The sequence below is a fragment of the Cibotium barometz genome, chromosome 12 (genome assembly GCF_041138505.1).
Source record: "Cibotium barometz isolate CiBa-2024 chromosome 12, ASM4113850v1, whole genome shotgun sequence".
In the NCBI taxonomy this organism is placed as follows: domain Eukaryota; kingdom Viridiplantae; phylum Streptophyta; class Polypodiopsida; order Cyatheales; family Cibotiaceae; genus Cibotium; species Cibotium barometz.
The window spans coordinates 23,680,539-23,697,076 of NC_141057.1; the positions used below are offsets into that span (position 1 = coordinate 23,680,539).

General features: G+C 44.4%; 1 protein-coding gene across 2 annotated transcripts in view; it reads left to right on the forward strand.

Moving 5' to 3' along the window:
• The first annotated feature begins 4,184 nt into the window (after window positions 1-4,184).
• Window positions 4,185-16,538, forward strand: part of LOC147633196 (derlin-2-like) — a 42,898-nt gene continuing 30,544 nt past the window's right edge. The window contains exons 1-5 of one of the 2 annotated variants that reach the window (XM_086806230.1): window positions 4,185-4,322; window positions 4,777-4,904; window positions 5,023-5,122; window positions 6,097-6,311; window positions 6,426-6,509. In XM_086806230.1, coding sequence (XP_086662356.1) covers window positions 4,806-4,904; window positions 5,023-5,122; window positions 6,097-6,311; window positions 6,426-6,509 — 498 coding nt within the window. In that variant the 5' untranslated portion in view covers window positions 4,185-4,322; window positions 4,777-4,805. The other variant, XM_086806231.1, reaches the window with a different exon arrangement.

A 16,538-nucleotide genomic window follows, 5' to 3' on the forward strand; every position in this document is an offset into this window, starting at 1 on the left:
GGGCCAAATTTTGCAAATGCGGCCAATGTATCAAATCAATTGGGAGGAGCACATGCATAAGCGATGCCCGTTATGACAAATAACATGTTACAAATGATGATAAGCATGATGGAAACCATGATGCAACCATTTGTGGAAAGCATGATGCAAGAGATTAGGGGCATTCGTGTGATGACATAAAGAGCATGGATGAAGATAAGGGTGGATCATCTCAACATGTTCTTCAAGCTCATGTTGAAGAAAAAGAGAATCATCACCCAAGTTCTCATTCTACTTATGGTGCTATGTGCAACCCGATGTTTTTATACACACCCAATGAAGTCAAAGGGAAGGGTTATGCATATCCAAACCCAAGGAATACTTATCGAGGTGGTGCTTCAAGACCTCATGTTGAGGAAGATTTTGATGATGCGCATGGAGATGTTGTCACATGTGATGTACTTGATGGCATACATGGGATTTCAGATACATGTCACACATGTACACCATCACATGATGACGATGAGGATGTTGATGATGTTATGGGTACATGCATGGCATATGCTATTGTGTCACATGATGTAGATGCATGTAGTGATGTTTCATTGGATATGGATGCTATGCATGATGATGATGCATCACATACACTAGTTCGTGATATCATATGTATGTATGAGGATGATGGCCATGCACATATGCAGTTGACTTGTGGTGATCATGATTGTGTCTATGATATGGATGCCATCCACATGGATCATGGTGATCATGGTGATCATATGGATCACGAGGACATGAGGGCATACAACATTGATATTGATGATGCCACATGTGACATTGATGTGGACGATGTTGTTAGTGTGCCTATTGATATTCCTAGTGTTGATGGGGATGTGTTAGATGCCGATAAGCATGTCATGGATGATGTGGGCCATGAGGAGCACATGGTAGAGATGCTTACTCTTGATGTGACAGGGTTCTCTTCCATGGATCCCATGCATTTGGGCATCGTTGATGGATCCTCTACCACCCGTCCTTGCAGAGCATTTGGCGATGTTCGTGGTAATGTTGTACATGTGTTTGGATAGCCAGGTGTTATGCATGAGGATGGGGATGACTTTATTGAGGTTAGACCTCGTAGGAGGATCAGTTTTGCACATCATGTGGATGTGGATATGCATCACATGGATGTGGATACACATGAGGATCATGGGGCTTCTACATGTGATGTCACTCATGATGATTATGTCCCTTAGGATCCATACGGTTTGAGTCGTACCTATGTGCACTCATGTGATGTCACTCATGATGATTACGTCCCTTAGGATCCATACAGTTTGAGTCGTACCTATGTGCACTCATGTGATGATGTACATGCCTATGAGGATACATTTAACATAGGACTTGCACATGAGGATGAAGATTACACACATGGTGGAGACACATGCATTGTTGGTCATGGTTGGTGACATTAGGCATCTTGATGATGATGCTCATGCAAGTGTTGATGACTCATCTACCATCATTCCTAGAGATGAGGAGAGCATCTATGTTGATGTGGACGATGGTAGTGTGCATACACATGCTACGTTTGATGAGGATGAGTTCTATGATGCTAGCGAGCATGTGGATGACATTGATGATATGGATGACATCGACAATGAGGCTAGTCATGCATTTAGTAGTGAGAAATTATTGGGTACCTCATGGAGGATCTATGGGAACCCAATCTATGACCCTTTATTTAGAGATGAGTGGAGAGTCTATAATTGTGAGCTCTACGAGGGTCATGCAGACAGTGATGAGAATTATGCCTTGGTACATATGGATCATGCTCAGGTAGCCACTGTGGATCATGCCTATGGACCTATGAATGGTGATGGATGCAGTGAGGACATGGATTCACATTTGATGGAGCATGCTATGGAGTATGAGGCATTCTCCTTTGATGCTCATGGATGCCTATGCATTGACACAAACATAGTCTATCAGGCATTCACTTTTGGACAAAATGTGTATCATTTGAGGAGCACTATGTATGTGGGATTGATACGCCATCATAAGGTATTCATGTATAATCCGAGTAGGTGGTTCTATACGGACTATTATGTACCCACAGGGTCCTATGCATGGGTGCATTATCCTTTTGAGCCAAGGGGACATTGGATGCATCTCATCTATGGATGTGGTGCATTACACCATACATTTGATCCAGGAGAGGAGGCAGGATCGATACGGTCATGGGTCACGCATGGCTTGGATTTCCATTCGATCCAGGCATCATTATGATTAGCCTCACCGTTGATGACACCCTCCTCCTATCCTTTCCGTTCGATTCAGGTGGGTGTTGTGGACATGTTTTTGATCGCGGATACACCTAGGCCATGAGTGCATTTTTGGCTTTTGTATATAGCCTCTTGTATATGTTTTGTGCACTACCATCCTTTGATTTCGAGGATGAAATCATTGTAAGAGGGGATGGTTTGTAATGAAGTAGATTTGGTTGCACATGCACATGGGGAATGGGGCCTGGGCACTTAGGCTTAGGGTCATTTACATGTGTACTTTTGGGGGCCTTGGGCTATATTAGACATAGGGCTCATGGGCATTGTACCTTTTTGATCATATTCACTCTATAGACATCTATGTCTTCTTGGTGGCCATGCCCAAGCTTTTATGGCCTTCTTGGATATTGCCTTAGGATGGTGACCCATACCCATGTTGTCACTCCATACTTTGGGTGGCCAACCCTAGTTTCCTGCAAATCATATCTTCAGATGAGATTATGCATGCGATTCTTTTATTTTCATAGATTAATGAGAAAGAGAGAGATAATGGGAGTGTGTTAGGTAGATATATTACATGTGTTCATGAGTTATAGGTGATTAAGATCTGATTAGGATTAATGCTCTCATGTGATATGAGTGCACGCGATACTTATATAAAGATAAAGAAGGAGATTAAGACCAAGATCAAGTTCAAGATAAATATTATTCTTTGTTCTATTATTTTTCTCATGATTATGGTTGAATCTCTAAGGAGGAGAGATCTTCATTTAAATGTCTACGAAGGCTAGAATGTATTAAAATATTATACTGAGTCTCTGCGGAGATGCGTGTGAGAGTGCGATAAGGCCTCTGTCGAACCAAGATTGAATCTTTGTGGAGATTGTAAATACGATAAATCCTCTATGGAGGTTGAAAGAGTCTCTACGTGGAGGTGCGAGTGCGAGTGCGAGAGTTATAAATGCTCTATGGAGGTTGAAAAAGTCTTTGCAGAGACACGAATACGAGTGCGAGTGAGAGTGCGAGTGTAAGTGAGATAGCTTGGGAGTGGTTGGGTGGATTACACTCCTTTTGGGAACGAGGAATGGATGATGGTGGAACAGTGATGTATCAGATAAGGTGGACTAGTGCTGATAGCCAGTGGAGAGTAAAACATGAACCTGTTGACTCTATTTGGAGTGCCGGTGAATTTGAGCAAATTTATTTCTCTTCTAGAATGAGTAAAGGGATCAAGCTTCTTAAAGACAAATGTTCCCGATTCTCTTTTATGTTTGATTTCTAATATTTGAAATATTAATTAATTATTATTCATTATGAACAAGGAATTCTTGTGAACAACAACCTTAACTAAATAAAAAGTTACATGTAGGCGTGTACAAAAATGGGTTGGCTCACTCGCCAACCGTGTGAGTTCAAACCCTATTGCACTACACCCTCTGGGTCTCTACCTAAAGACATGTTTTTAGTACCAAAAAGATCCTTGCAAAAAAAAACTCAATAGAAAGTTTTTAATGTGGTAACAACTTATGTCAGGCAATATATTTTGACTAGGGTTAGAGAAAAGGTAGGTTCGACTTAGCTTAGAACTTGTTCAAATTAGGAGAAGAGTCCTCTTCAAAATTTTCAAGTTTTAGTTATATTTTGCAAAATTTATAAAGAAATGCCTTCTCAAAATGGTCAATTTCCTCTTCATCAAATTACAATGAGAAGCTTTTCAACCGGCTCAATAAAATATATTTCCCCAACCCTGATTTTGACTCTTTTACTAGTTTTTCCTTTTCAATTTTTAAAAATGGTAATGATAATAAAATAGAATATAAAAATGAAAACACAATCATCAAAAGCATCTCTCATATTCCGACTTCTGATTACCTCCATTTCAATTTTGAAAAATGGTAATGATAATAAATAGAATAAATGAAAACACAATCATCACGATCATCAAAAGCATCTCTCATTTTCCTACTTAGGATTACCTCCATCGCCACGATCTCCTTGAATTCTCCGCGTTTCGTCGCTCGGTAGGGCCTCAGATCGGGATTCGGCATTGTCTCGCAGAAGGTATTGTAGCCCCCGTGCGAATTAGGGTTCTATTCTCGCCTATAGTTCGAAGTCTGTGAAATCTCGATAGTTCTGCGGTGTTTCTGGCTGCCTTTCACTAGCAAGGCATCAGTTCTTTCTGGCTGCCTTTCACTATCAAGGTATCCAGAAATACTTGCAGAGGTTTTCTTAACGTGAAAGTCTAGGTTTTTGATGCTTTGCATTCTTTCTGCATAATATGGATTTCTCAACATTTCCAGGGTTTCTCGAAGATTTTTGTATTCTAGGCTTTTTCTTTTCCTGCAATGTTCCCAGGGTTTTTATGATGTTTTTCGATTGTATTTTTATTTTCTACGGTTTTCTGGATTTCTGCAACTCTAGGGGTTTTTTCAGCATTTTCTTTGATATTTTCATGGTTTTTTGGGGACGTTATGAATGTTGAGATGTAAGTCCTGACAGGCTAGTGTTTTTCCAGGGTTTCTGTTGCGTGAAGAGGACTAAAAAATGGCTCAGGTTGTGGAGGATTGGTACAAGCAAATGCCCGTCATCACTCGCTCATACCTAACCCTATCCATACTCACCACCGTTGGCTGTGCCTTGGAAGTAAGTTATGGTTAGCCTTGGCCATTGAAAGTATATTTTCTTTGTCAAACTGGTTGTAAGCTTTATTTTCTTGTCAGTTTCTCATTGATGGTCATTCTAGTTTGACTTTGTGACGCAGGTAATATCCCCATACCACATCTACCTCAATTCGGATAAGGTCATTCGACAATTTCAGTACTGGCGATTATTCACCAACTTCTTCTACTTTGGAAGGCTGGGTAAGTGTTCAAGACCATCACAACCGGGAATTATAACTTCAATTAACACGGGTGAGGGTTGAAGACAGGGCATTTGGAGGTATAAAACATTGTAGGTAGGGGACTCGGAACCTTAATCATGACAGCCATTAGAGTAGTGGGTCTATGTGAGGTAAATGGGGACATTGGAAACAAATGGGTCTAGTGGGGAAGCATCTTCTCTGCTCGACAACTGAGGCAGTAAGAGGCAGGCGTACTCGTGTTGTTTCCAATGTTCCCATTTAACTCACATAGCTAATGGCCTGTAATGATTAAGGTTCCGAGTATCACAAGTGGGTTCTATATTTGCCAGTCAAGGCAGTGGAAAAGCTGTGGATGAGTTCTTTAAGTGAGTGTGAACACCTTGCACAATTGCTCAGAAAACGATGTGCCAGAGCTGAGTCACTATCTTCAATGCCTATGGTAGCCGATGTTTCTATGCCAAAGGTTTAATTACACAATGTTGTTGTTGCATGAACATCACAGACAAAAGGTTTACAATGGTGGGCAAGTTGGTGATGATGTCTAATGTGTAGGTGTGGTGACCAACATGCCCACCTGCCGGACACACATCAGATAAACAACGACTGTCTTCCAAGAGGTTCTGAACTCACAACCTCTTGATGGGATTTAATCACTAGGCTTATGCCTTTGGGATGGAATGGTTTGAGGAGAGGCATGCCGTTGAATGTCATTAAGATCCATAAGAGTGAAGGCAGGCAATTCATCAATAATTGCAGCTTCACAATAGAAATTGGGGTTGGAGAAGTTGAATTAGGCGAGAGTTTCTTTCTATGGGAAGAGCAAGCTTAGGACTCACTATATGCATGTGGGATAATGTTCTCTCTTGTATTTGCAGATGACAGAAGCAAATCATTGTGTTATTCTTAACATATGAATTGAGAAAGGCATAGAAGCATTGTGCTGATCTACTAGCTACATTTTGGCTTTTCCAGATTTGGATTTCCTTTTCCACATGTTTTTCCTAGCGCGCTACTGCAAATTGCTTGAGGAAACATCTTTCAGGGGACGTACTGCGGACTTTTTTTACATGCTGTTCTTCGGCGGAAGTTTATTGACAGGAATTGTTCTTCTTGGTGGCATGTTTCAACTGGTGTCAGAGTCCTTGGCAAAGATATTGTTTCTGAGCAATTCCCTTACTTTCATGATGGTTAGTTTTGTGAGCTCATATTGATGATGACCTTGAAGAAGGTTTTTTTAAAAATGGATTCTATGTGAGCTTGAATTTTTCAATGATCTCTTGCTATTTAACCTTATTGTACAGGTATATGTCTGGAGTAAGCGCAATCCACATGTACACATGAGTTTTCTTGGACTTTTCACCTTTACTGCACCATACTTACCATGGGTAAGTGTGCTGAGTTTGATCCTATGCCCAAGTTAGCAGGAGATAGTTTCATTGCTTCAGTGGGGTTGACTGTGGGAATTTCTCTCTTGGTAGTTATGCTCTTATACTCGAGTCTTACGCATGGTTTACAGCTCAGATGTGTTCACTTTGACATAGTGGGGATTCATGTTTCCCTAGACCTGGTTCTCGTATACACGCTAAAGCAACGTGCCTCTAAGCTCAAGAAGCGGGGGCTTGGTCCATATGTTATCCATGACATATCATCAAGTGGAGCTATTCGATTAGCAACGCTTGATAATGGAATCCATGATGCTAAAGTACGCCAGCAAAAGAAAGCTAAAGCGATAAAAGAAGCCATCAAAGAGGGCAAAGAACGTACACAAAACATAAAGACGCCAGAAATAGGGCAAACAAACAAACTGTGCACCTCCGCTAATTGTTGCCCTCTGTTCTCGTGTCTTCCTATCTACTTCCCTTTCTGAGCTTGATGGTTGTCCCTTGGTATCTTGTGGAGCTTCTCTTTTAGGCTCATAATTGTATCCTAGGATTCCTCCGGCTAAGCCCATGAACCCACTAGATAGTGATGGAGAAGAAGTACCCTTATCCCTGGCCGTCAATTCCTCGTTATTATTAAGAGGGTTTTCCATGGTTTCCTCACACTACTTGTTTGATAATTGAAAAAAATTCAATCTCTACAAAGCAAACACACTCCTTTGTATGTTGGCCAAGCGAGCTAATCCTAGGCTTCTGAGAGATCCACGACTCCATATGTATGCTGTTCACACTGACCCTGGTCGCTTGATACTTTTTGTCCGTTTGCCCAAAATGCTGCTGCCCAATCAGTCCAGACTCGCCCTCGAACATTTCCTTTAAGGTGACTACTACTGAGGGTCATACCCATGTGCAACATGGTAACTACAGGCTCTACTCCAAACTCTGTGGCTCACTTGATCAAGTACTAATTGGTATATCGAGACCGTTTAGTATGTTGATCTAGAACTAACTCGGGTTCCATGGGAATATACATAGTCATGTCCTTGAGGTTAGGGATCTCCTCCACTAGCACAATCTCATCACCTTCACCCACATAACATGGTGAATCTTGATTCCAAGAGTCAGTGCCAACCTGGTAAACTACCTCATATATCTTCTTTGTGATTGTCATTTATCATCCATAGTCTCTTGGGATGATCCGAAGATGAATACTCAAGCATGTCTCCAATTTGTAGAACGTGATTGCCAAATTTGTGTGATCATAGTCATTGACAATCTCATGAGGCAATCCATAGAGTTTATACAACTGCTCCACAAAGAGTCGAGACAATTCATGACTCTTTGTTGACTTTGTAGGGATAACCTAGCCATCTTCATCAATTGGTCCACAATGAATGAGGTTGAATCATGGCCCCAATAAGTCCGAGGTAAACCCACTACAAAATCCATCGAGATACTTTGGCACGTGATCTTAGGAATTTGGAGCGGATGACTCCTTGCTCTAAACCTCTTAGCTTTGGTAATGGATACACTTCCGCACATAATCCTCCACAAAAGATTTCATATGTTGAAACCGATCCCGTCAAGTGGGAAAGACTCGGTGGACACCCACACGCGTAATAGCACAACTTAATACCACAAAATACTTTACTTAAATCTGAAAATTCACTTACTTGAGGATGGAGGATGGAAGTCCAATATCCATGGTGTCCGTCTGTGTGCAGCTACTAGTGACGGATACCAAGATGCAGCAGCACGTCGGGAGGAGTAGTGGCGTGGAGAAAGGTATAGCCTCCTGAAGAAGAGAGAGACCGCCAATGAAAAGAAGACAACCTCTCTATGCTTGTCAGCAGCCATTTTATGCTTATCTTGAGATCTTGCAATGGCTATCCGCATCTGACCAAAAGCTACATCCAAGTCACGAATATATTCATCAGCTGCAAAAATCTCATCCTTTGTACGAAGGATGGGTGGCAATACCACTTTGCCATAGATAATCTCAAAGGGAGCCTTGCCCGTGGAGGCATGGATCGTATTGTTGTAGGCAAACTCAACAAGTGGAAGATACTTCTCCCATGCAGTCTTTTGATCTGCCACATAACATTTCAACAAATCCAACACGGCTGAATTTGCAGCTTCACTTTGACCATCCGTTTGGGGATGATAAGCTGATGAAAACTCAAGTTTAGTACCCATATTATCAAATAAAGCCCTCCAAAAGAGGCTTGTAGTCCTGGGATCTCTATCCCCAACAATGGATTTAGGCCATAGTCACAAGGGACGGGGGACGGGGACGGGGACGGGGACGGGACGTGGGACGGCCATAAGTAGGGAACGGGGACGGGGGAGGGAACGGCACTCAAAAAATACTTTTTTTTAAAAATTTTTCTACTCTACACTTATTCTACTTTGGAAGTACATCAAAATGAGCACAAATTTACACTAAAATGGTAAGCTTTTGAGTCATATTAATAATTAAGTAGATACAAAATGAGTCATGACTCAGGAGTCAGGACTAAGCCTTAAGGAGGCAAAATACATGGATGGACTCAAATGAGTCAATGACAAAAAAGTGCTGAAGACTAGAGGCTAGAGGCTAGAGCTAAGTAGTAAGGCCCATGAATCATGATCCATGAATGATCATCCACGTGAAGTGCTCGCCTCATGGTCATGGGTAGCTTGTGCCAAAGAAGCATCAAGCTCATCCTCAGTCTCATCCTCGCTGGCATGCTGCTCCTGCACCTCATCCTCTTGTTGCTCTTCTTGTTGACTCATCTCCCACTCGGTGAAGAAACCGCCTCCATGAACGGATGTGGTGTAGTTAACCTCCTTCCACCATGTCCATCCCGTTGTCCTTCTACGAGAAGCCCCGGCACGTGAGGAGGATGCCATGGTTGAAGATGGCTTGACTCTTGAGCCTTGAGGAATGAGAGAGAGAGAGAGAGAGAGAGAGAGAGCCTAGAGGCTTGGAAGTTGGAAGAGTCAAGACTCAAGAGGCTTGAGGGAGAGGTGAGAGCCTAGGCCCTAGAGCTTGGAACTTGGAAGTTGGAAGAGAGAAGATTCAAGAAGCTTGAGCCTTGAAAGCTTGAGCCTTGAAAGCTTGAGCCTTGAGAGTTGTGAACTTGTGTGTGCTTGTAGCCTTGTAGAGGCTTGTTCTTATAGAGATACTAGATAGGCAAGAGAGAGAGAGGAAAGCCTCAAGGGCAAGAGAGAGAGAGAGAGAGGGCCAAGCCTCAAAGAGCCAAGGCCCAACAGCCATAAACGGCTAGAAGAGCCAAGGCCCAACAGCCATAAACGGCTAGAAACGGGTAGGCAGGCGCAACGGCCAAAAATGGCAGCAACGGTAGGCGCAACGGCTCTCTGCCGTCCCCGCATAGCACCGTCCCCGACAGCCGTCTCCGTCCCTGCGCCGTCCCCGTCGCTGTCCCCTGTGAGAAACGTCCAGTGGGGGACGTCTGTCCGTCCCCGTCCGTCCCCGTCCCTGCGCCGTCCCGGCGTTCCAAGCCTCCGTCCCCTCCGTCCCCTGTGACTATGATTTAGGCATACCATGATGCTTGAAAATATTAGCAAGAAAAAGCTTTACCATATGATCAGCTTTAATGGTTTTCTTGACGGGCAAGAAATGAGCTTGCTTGCTAAACTTGTCCACAATGGTCCAAACAGTATCATTCCCATGTTGGGATCTAGGCAAATCCATAATAAAATCCATAGTAATACTTTCCCAAGGTTGCGAGGGAATAGGCAATGGCTGAAGCAACCCTGGAGATTTTTGCCTATCAAATTTCACCTTTTGGTAAGTAATACATGCATGCACATAAGCCTCAATGTCTTTACGCATGCTCGGCCAAAAGAAATATCTCTGAATCATGCGTGTAGTAGGCATGATATCTCTATGACCAGCATAAGGTGGAGCGTGACATTCGTCCATAACCTTTGGACGCAAATCCTTCACCACACATAGGCAATTATCCTTCATAAGATAACCCTCGTTGATAACATAAGAGGCATGTGAATGACCAGCCATCAAATTAGTCCATATATGGCAAAAATTAGCATCCAAATGATACAAATCTCTCATAGCAGATAAGTCTCCATGAGAGGCCATTGAGACTGCAGCTACATAAGGCCTCCTAGATAATGCATCAGCCACTACATTTTTCTTTCCTGGAGTATGCACAATCTGAAAATGAAACATGGAAAGAAAGTTTGCCATTCTCATGTGCTTCTCCGAAAGCTTTGTCTGAGATAGAAAGTATCTCAAGCTTTGATGATCTGTCTTGACTACAAATTCAGCCCCGAGAAGATAATGTTTCCATATCTTTAAGGCATGAATTACAGCCAAGAGCTCTTTCTCATAGATATCCATATGAAGCTCGGCATCATGCAAATGATGGCTTTCGTATGCAACTGCATGCCCTTCTTGATTTAGGACAGCTCCTATGCAATCACCACAAGCATCACATTCAACTACGAATGACTTGTGCAAGTCAGGAACAATCAATACTGGACCACATATAATAGCATGCTTGAGCTGCAAGAAAGCATCCTGTTCTTTTGAAGTCCATTTGAAAGTGATTTTCTTCTTTGTGAGATCATGTAGAGGAGTGGCAATCATAGCAAAATGCCTTATGAAACACCTGTAATACGAACATAATCCCAGAAAACTACGTACTTGATGTACGTTTTGCAACTCGGACCAATTCCGAATGGTCTCTATCTTTGCAGGATCCATTGTAACTCCATCTTTGGATACAATATGACCCAGATAATGAATCTTTGAAAGGAAGAACTCACTTTTCTTGGCATTAATGAAAAGTTTGTGCTTCCGCAACTCTTCGAATACTGTGACCAAATGAGTTCTGTGTTCCTGCTCATTCTTGGAGAAAACCAAGATATCATCAAAGAATACTCGTGTAAATTTGCGATGAGGTCGGAAAATCCTATCCATCATACGATTAAACGTGGCAGGAGCATTGGTGAGACCAAAAGGCATTACCAAAAATTCATATAATCCGAAGGCTGTCCTGAATGCAGTTTTATGGACATCTTGTGGCACCACTCGTATCTGGTGATAACCACTCTTCAAATCAATGTTGCCATATATATGTATAGGCAGTGATGTGTGTGAACACACTTAGGACCGCCGGGCCACTTTTTCCCTCTTTAGGAGGTTTTTTTCCCCAGCTTGTATATACGCCCATCCTACTAGGGCTATCTTATCTTTTGTACATTGACACAATCTAATACACTGTGTGTTGTGTGCATTCTTGCTTCTTCTTCTCCAAGCTTTGTGTGCTTGCCTGCAACCCTAATTCCAACAATTGGTATCAGAGCAGGCATCGGCTCCCAGGGCTACACCGCCAGCACCCTCCGACTCACGTTCTCCGATTGAGGTGAGTTTTCACGAGAGATTGCAGGTCCCCATACTCTGCAAATAAGTCTGTAGGGCTTAGCGTTCTCAGAATTTGCATCTGAGGTTGTTTCGGGCTCCGTTTTTGCATTTCAAGTTCTGCACAGGTGTTTTCGTCATTTTCTGCAGAAATTTCGACAGTGCAGTTTTTTGCAAAACAGGCATTCGTACTCTATTGTAGACCGTGCTACATAGCACGAGTTGTTTTCTGTTCAGTGTTTGCTTCATTACGGGTAGCTTTTGCATCAGTTTCAGTCAGTGGCCATGGCTGATAACAGCAATGATGTATTTCGCATGTTATCTGCTGATGACAAATTGGATGGAGACAGCAACTACCCACTTTGGGCATACATGATGCAGCATGTTTTGGTTGCAAAAGGAGTGTGGAACATTGTGCTGGGTATGGATGTACGTCCAGGTTCTGTGGATGTAGGATCTGTTGAGGATGTTGTAGGTTCTAGCAGCTCTACTGTTGCTGCTGTTTTACCCACTGCTGAACAAGCTCGTTGGGATGGTAAAGATGCGCAGGCTCATGCCTTGATTGCACTTTCTGTCAAACGTAACATCACTCCACATATTCGTTCAGCTAAAACAGCAAAACGGGCTTGGGATATTCTAGCTGGTTTGTATGCAGGTCGTAACGAGGCAAAAATCGCTTACCTACGTAAAGAGCTAGAATTGAAGATTATGCAAGAAGATGATGACATGAATGTTTTCCTTGCTGAGATTAAAGATCTCAAAGAACAGTTGATTTCTGCAGGTGAGATTATTCCTGATCATTCTCTTGTGCAGACTGTTCTTGATGCTTTACCTGAGACATATCAGACTTTTGCTTCCACGTGGAGACTTCTTAATGAGGACAGACCTGATGCTGTCAAGTATGATACTTTAGTCAACACGCTCTTGCAAGAAGCGCAGTCCAGGCAAAACAGGGCCAGGCAGCGTGCAGTTGATCAAGCATTTATTGTTGCCCAACAGCAGAGAAGAAGTGGTAAGGCAGCCCCTTCAACTGTTTCTTCTCCTATTAGTAGGTCTGCAACTTCTTCTCCTTCCACAGGTAGCAACAATAAGTCTGAGAAGGCTCTTGATAAAGGCAAGAAAAAGACCAGGTGCAACTATTGTAAGGCAAATGATCATGTCATTAAGAATTGCCCTAAGCTAAAGGCTAAAGAGGTAAAGAAGAAAGAGTCAAATACAGCCACAATAGCGGATGCTTCTACAAATGCAGATTCTGCAAATGTTATGCAGGATACAGAATGGGCGTTTAGCGTGTATTGCCAGTATGACCCATCTGTACATGATGCATGTTTGGCAGTTTCTGTTGACTCTCATGTTAGAAGTCATCTCCTGTCTATTTGTATACACCAGGACCTCTGTTGTGGGTGTGCCCGCCCGTATATCATTTTTCCACACTCCCCGTATTTTTTCCCTATTTTTCCCATTTTTTTCTAGTGGCTGGAGGGCTGCCAGTTGATGCCAGGAGCACTCTGAAGCTGGCCGACTGCATCTGTATCAGTCGTGGGCTGTAGGAGTGCTGGCCGACTTGTTCTGTCCAGGCGTGGGGCATCAGATGCTGGCCGACTGCTATATTCAGCAGTCGTGGGATTTTGTCCAGTCGTGGGCCTCTTTTAGAGCTGGCCGACTGCCCTCATGGGCTTGTATATATTGCCCCCCATCCTCCTCCACTTTCTCATTCGGTATCTTCGGGATCTTGTGTATAGAGAAGAGTTTACACACATCTCTCTGTGTTTCTTGTGCTGATTATTTTCTGCAGTCTACTTGCTCTTGTCTACCCAAGTTTGGATATCATTTCCGCTGCATATTCTGACATGGTATCAGAGCCCTAGGCTCTAGCAGATCTTGGGCGTTTTTCTGAGCAAGAGGGGGAGCAACAGGTTGCTGATCGGTGGACTGTTTCGGGCTGAACGGGAAGTGAAGGTGCAAGAGGAAGGCGGGCAGAGGGGCTGGACAGCCACTTGCATATATTCTGATTTTCAGATTTTTCCCACCCACCCACCCTTTCAGGTTACTCTCCGAGATGGTGGATTTACTCGAGATGGCAGCGAAGCACGTGAAGATTCCGACTCTTCCCACGTTTCCAGTGGATCGGCAGTTGGACGGGTCCAATTATGGCATCTGGAAGGTCATGATGGAGTCAGTTCTGGAGTCATATGATCTTGCTGATTTTATTATCAAAGGGGTGCCAAGGCCGGAAGCTGAGGAAGGGGAGGTTTTATCGACGAGGAAGGACCGAGAGGCACAGGCACAAATGTGGGACCGTGTCAACGCCAGGGTCCGATCATTTATATTCCTCAATTGCACACCACAGGTGATCAACCATGTGAAGCACACGACGCTGGCGAGAGGCATATGGGAGCACTTGGCTTCTTTGTACAACAGGGTGTCACCCATGAAGCGGATATCCTTGGAAGTGCAGATGCGGGTTATGAACCCTGCAAAGTCTTCGACGATGCGGGAACACATTAACAAGCTGCAGGCCCTTCAGCAGGAAGTCCGTCAAGCTGGGAAAGAGATATCGTCCGAAGATATGGCCATCACGTTACTTTCCCACTTGCCTGGTCAGTATTCCGCTTTCTATTCCTCGTTGATCACGAGTGGCAGGCTCAGCACCATTACTTGGGAGGAGCTTGTGCCAATGGTCTTGGACAAGGAGGAACGTTTCACGAACCCTCCTCACGGCGGAGGTTCGGAGGCCTTAACTGGCCAACGGTCGAAAGGCCGTAATACCAACAAGGGCAAAGGGAAGGCTTCACCAGATAAGTCTTCCGAGAAGAAGCCTGATCCAGAACGAGAGAAGCTGAAGGCCGAAAGATCGTGTAATGATTGTGGCGAAAAAGGCCACTATTGGAGGAAGTGTCCTAAGCGGACAGGGAAGAGTGCTGAGTCCTCAGCCTCAGCTGCGAAGACTCCGGCATTTGTGCACTTGGAGATGGTGGACTCCGATGATTCATCGTCTTCGAGCGAGGAGGCAGTTGGCTTCACCGCAAAGGATACTCGGGAATGGATTCTCGACAGTGGTGCTTCCAGGCACATGACTCCATCCCGTGACTTCTTCCTGGATCTGAAACGGCAGTCAGGTCGTATCTTTATTGGCGATAACTCCACTATTCCGATTCATAGTGAGGGCCGGATGGAGATCATTCCCGACGGCAAGGGGGGCAAGCATGCTTCCCGTGTTCTTTATGTCCCTGCTCTGGGCTTTCATCTTTTGTCAGTGCATGAGGTATGCAAGACTGGCTTTCGGGTGGAATTTGAGGAGCATTTAGTTGCTCTAAGGGACCGTGAGACAGGCAAAGTTGTTTGGGAAGGCGGTGTGGAGAACGGCATCTACAAGCTCTCTGCACTCTCCTCACTGACAGGCTCTCAGGTCGGAGACTTGTGGCACTTTCGTTTGGCCACTTAAATGTGGATGCTTTGCGGCGCGCCTTCCGGGACCAGATGGTGGTTGGCTTGCCAGATGTTGGTAGTAGGCAAGGACGCTGCAGTTCTTGCATACGTGGTAAGCAGCACAGGGAATCCTTTCCGAAGCAGGCTTCCAGGCGGGCTTCGAAACCTTTGGAGTTGATTCACACTGACTTGTGTGGACCACAACAGATACCATCCTTGGGAGGATCTCTCTACTTCATGCTGCTTGTTGATGATTGTACCAGATTTACGTGGGTCTACTTTCTTTCACAGAAGGACCAGGCTTTTGCTCGGTTCAAGGATTGGCACGTGATGGTGGAGAAAGAGTCTGGATTTCAGGTCAAGACTCTCAGGGCTGACAAAGGAGGGGAATTCTCCTCGACTGTATTCTTTCGGTTTTGTGCAGATCATGGCATCAAGAGGGAATTGGCCAATACCGGATCGCCTTCGGAGAATGGAGTTGTTGAACGTAAGAACAGGACTGTGGTGGAGATGGCGAGGACTATGCTGGAGCATCGTGATCTTCCTCGTCCACTTTGGGGTGAGGCTATGGCAACAGTTGTCCATACCATTAACCGCTCTCCGACGACTTCTGTACCCCATATGACTCCATTTGAGGCATATTTTGGCAGGAAACCCGATGTCTCGCACTTCCGTGTCTTTGGGAGTGACGCGTATGTACATATTCCGAAGAAGCAGAGGGGGAAGCTTGACTCCAAGTCCCGCAAGCTGGTATTTGTGGGGTATAACTCTCTTTCCAAGGGATACAGGTTGTATGATCCAGAGAGGAACGAGATTGTTGTCAGCCGGGATGTGGTCTTTGATGAGCATGTTCTAGCATCCACTGTCGAGGAGCCGCCACTTCTTGGAGATCCAGAGTCTGATGATGATTCCCAGTCTGCCACTCCAGTTGATCCACCTCAGTCATCACAGGAGGTTGAGCCCGCAGCTGGAGTTGAGCCCCCGCGACCACAAGAGGCTCCACGATCTGTTCGAGTACCTAGGTGGTTGATGGACACCCTTCGGGAGTCAGGTGTCACGGAGCTACCCTCCGAGTGGACCACAGAGGACGGCCCTCGAAGATCACATCGAGTTCGAGATAAAAGCAACACGGCGGAGCTTCTTCAGGTGAACTATGCTCTTATGTCTCGTATCATGCGGGATAAAGAGCCCACTTCCGCAAAGGAAGCCCTTTCACA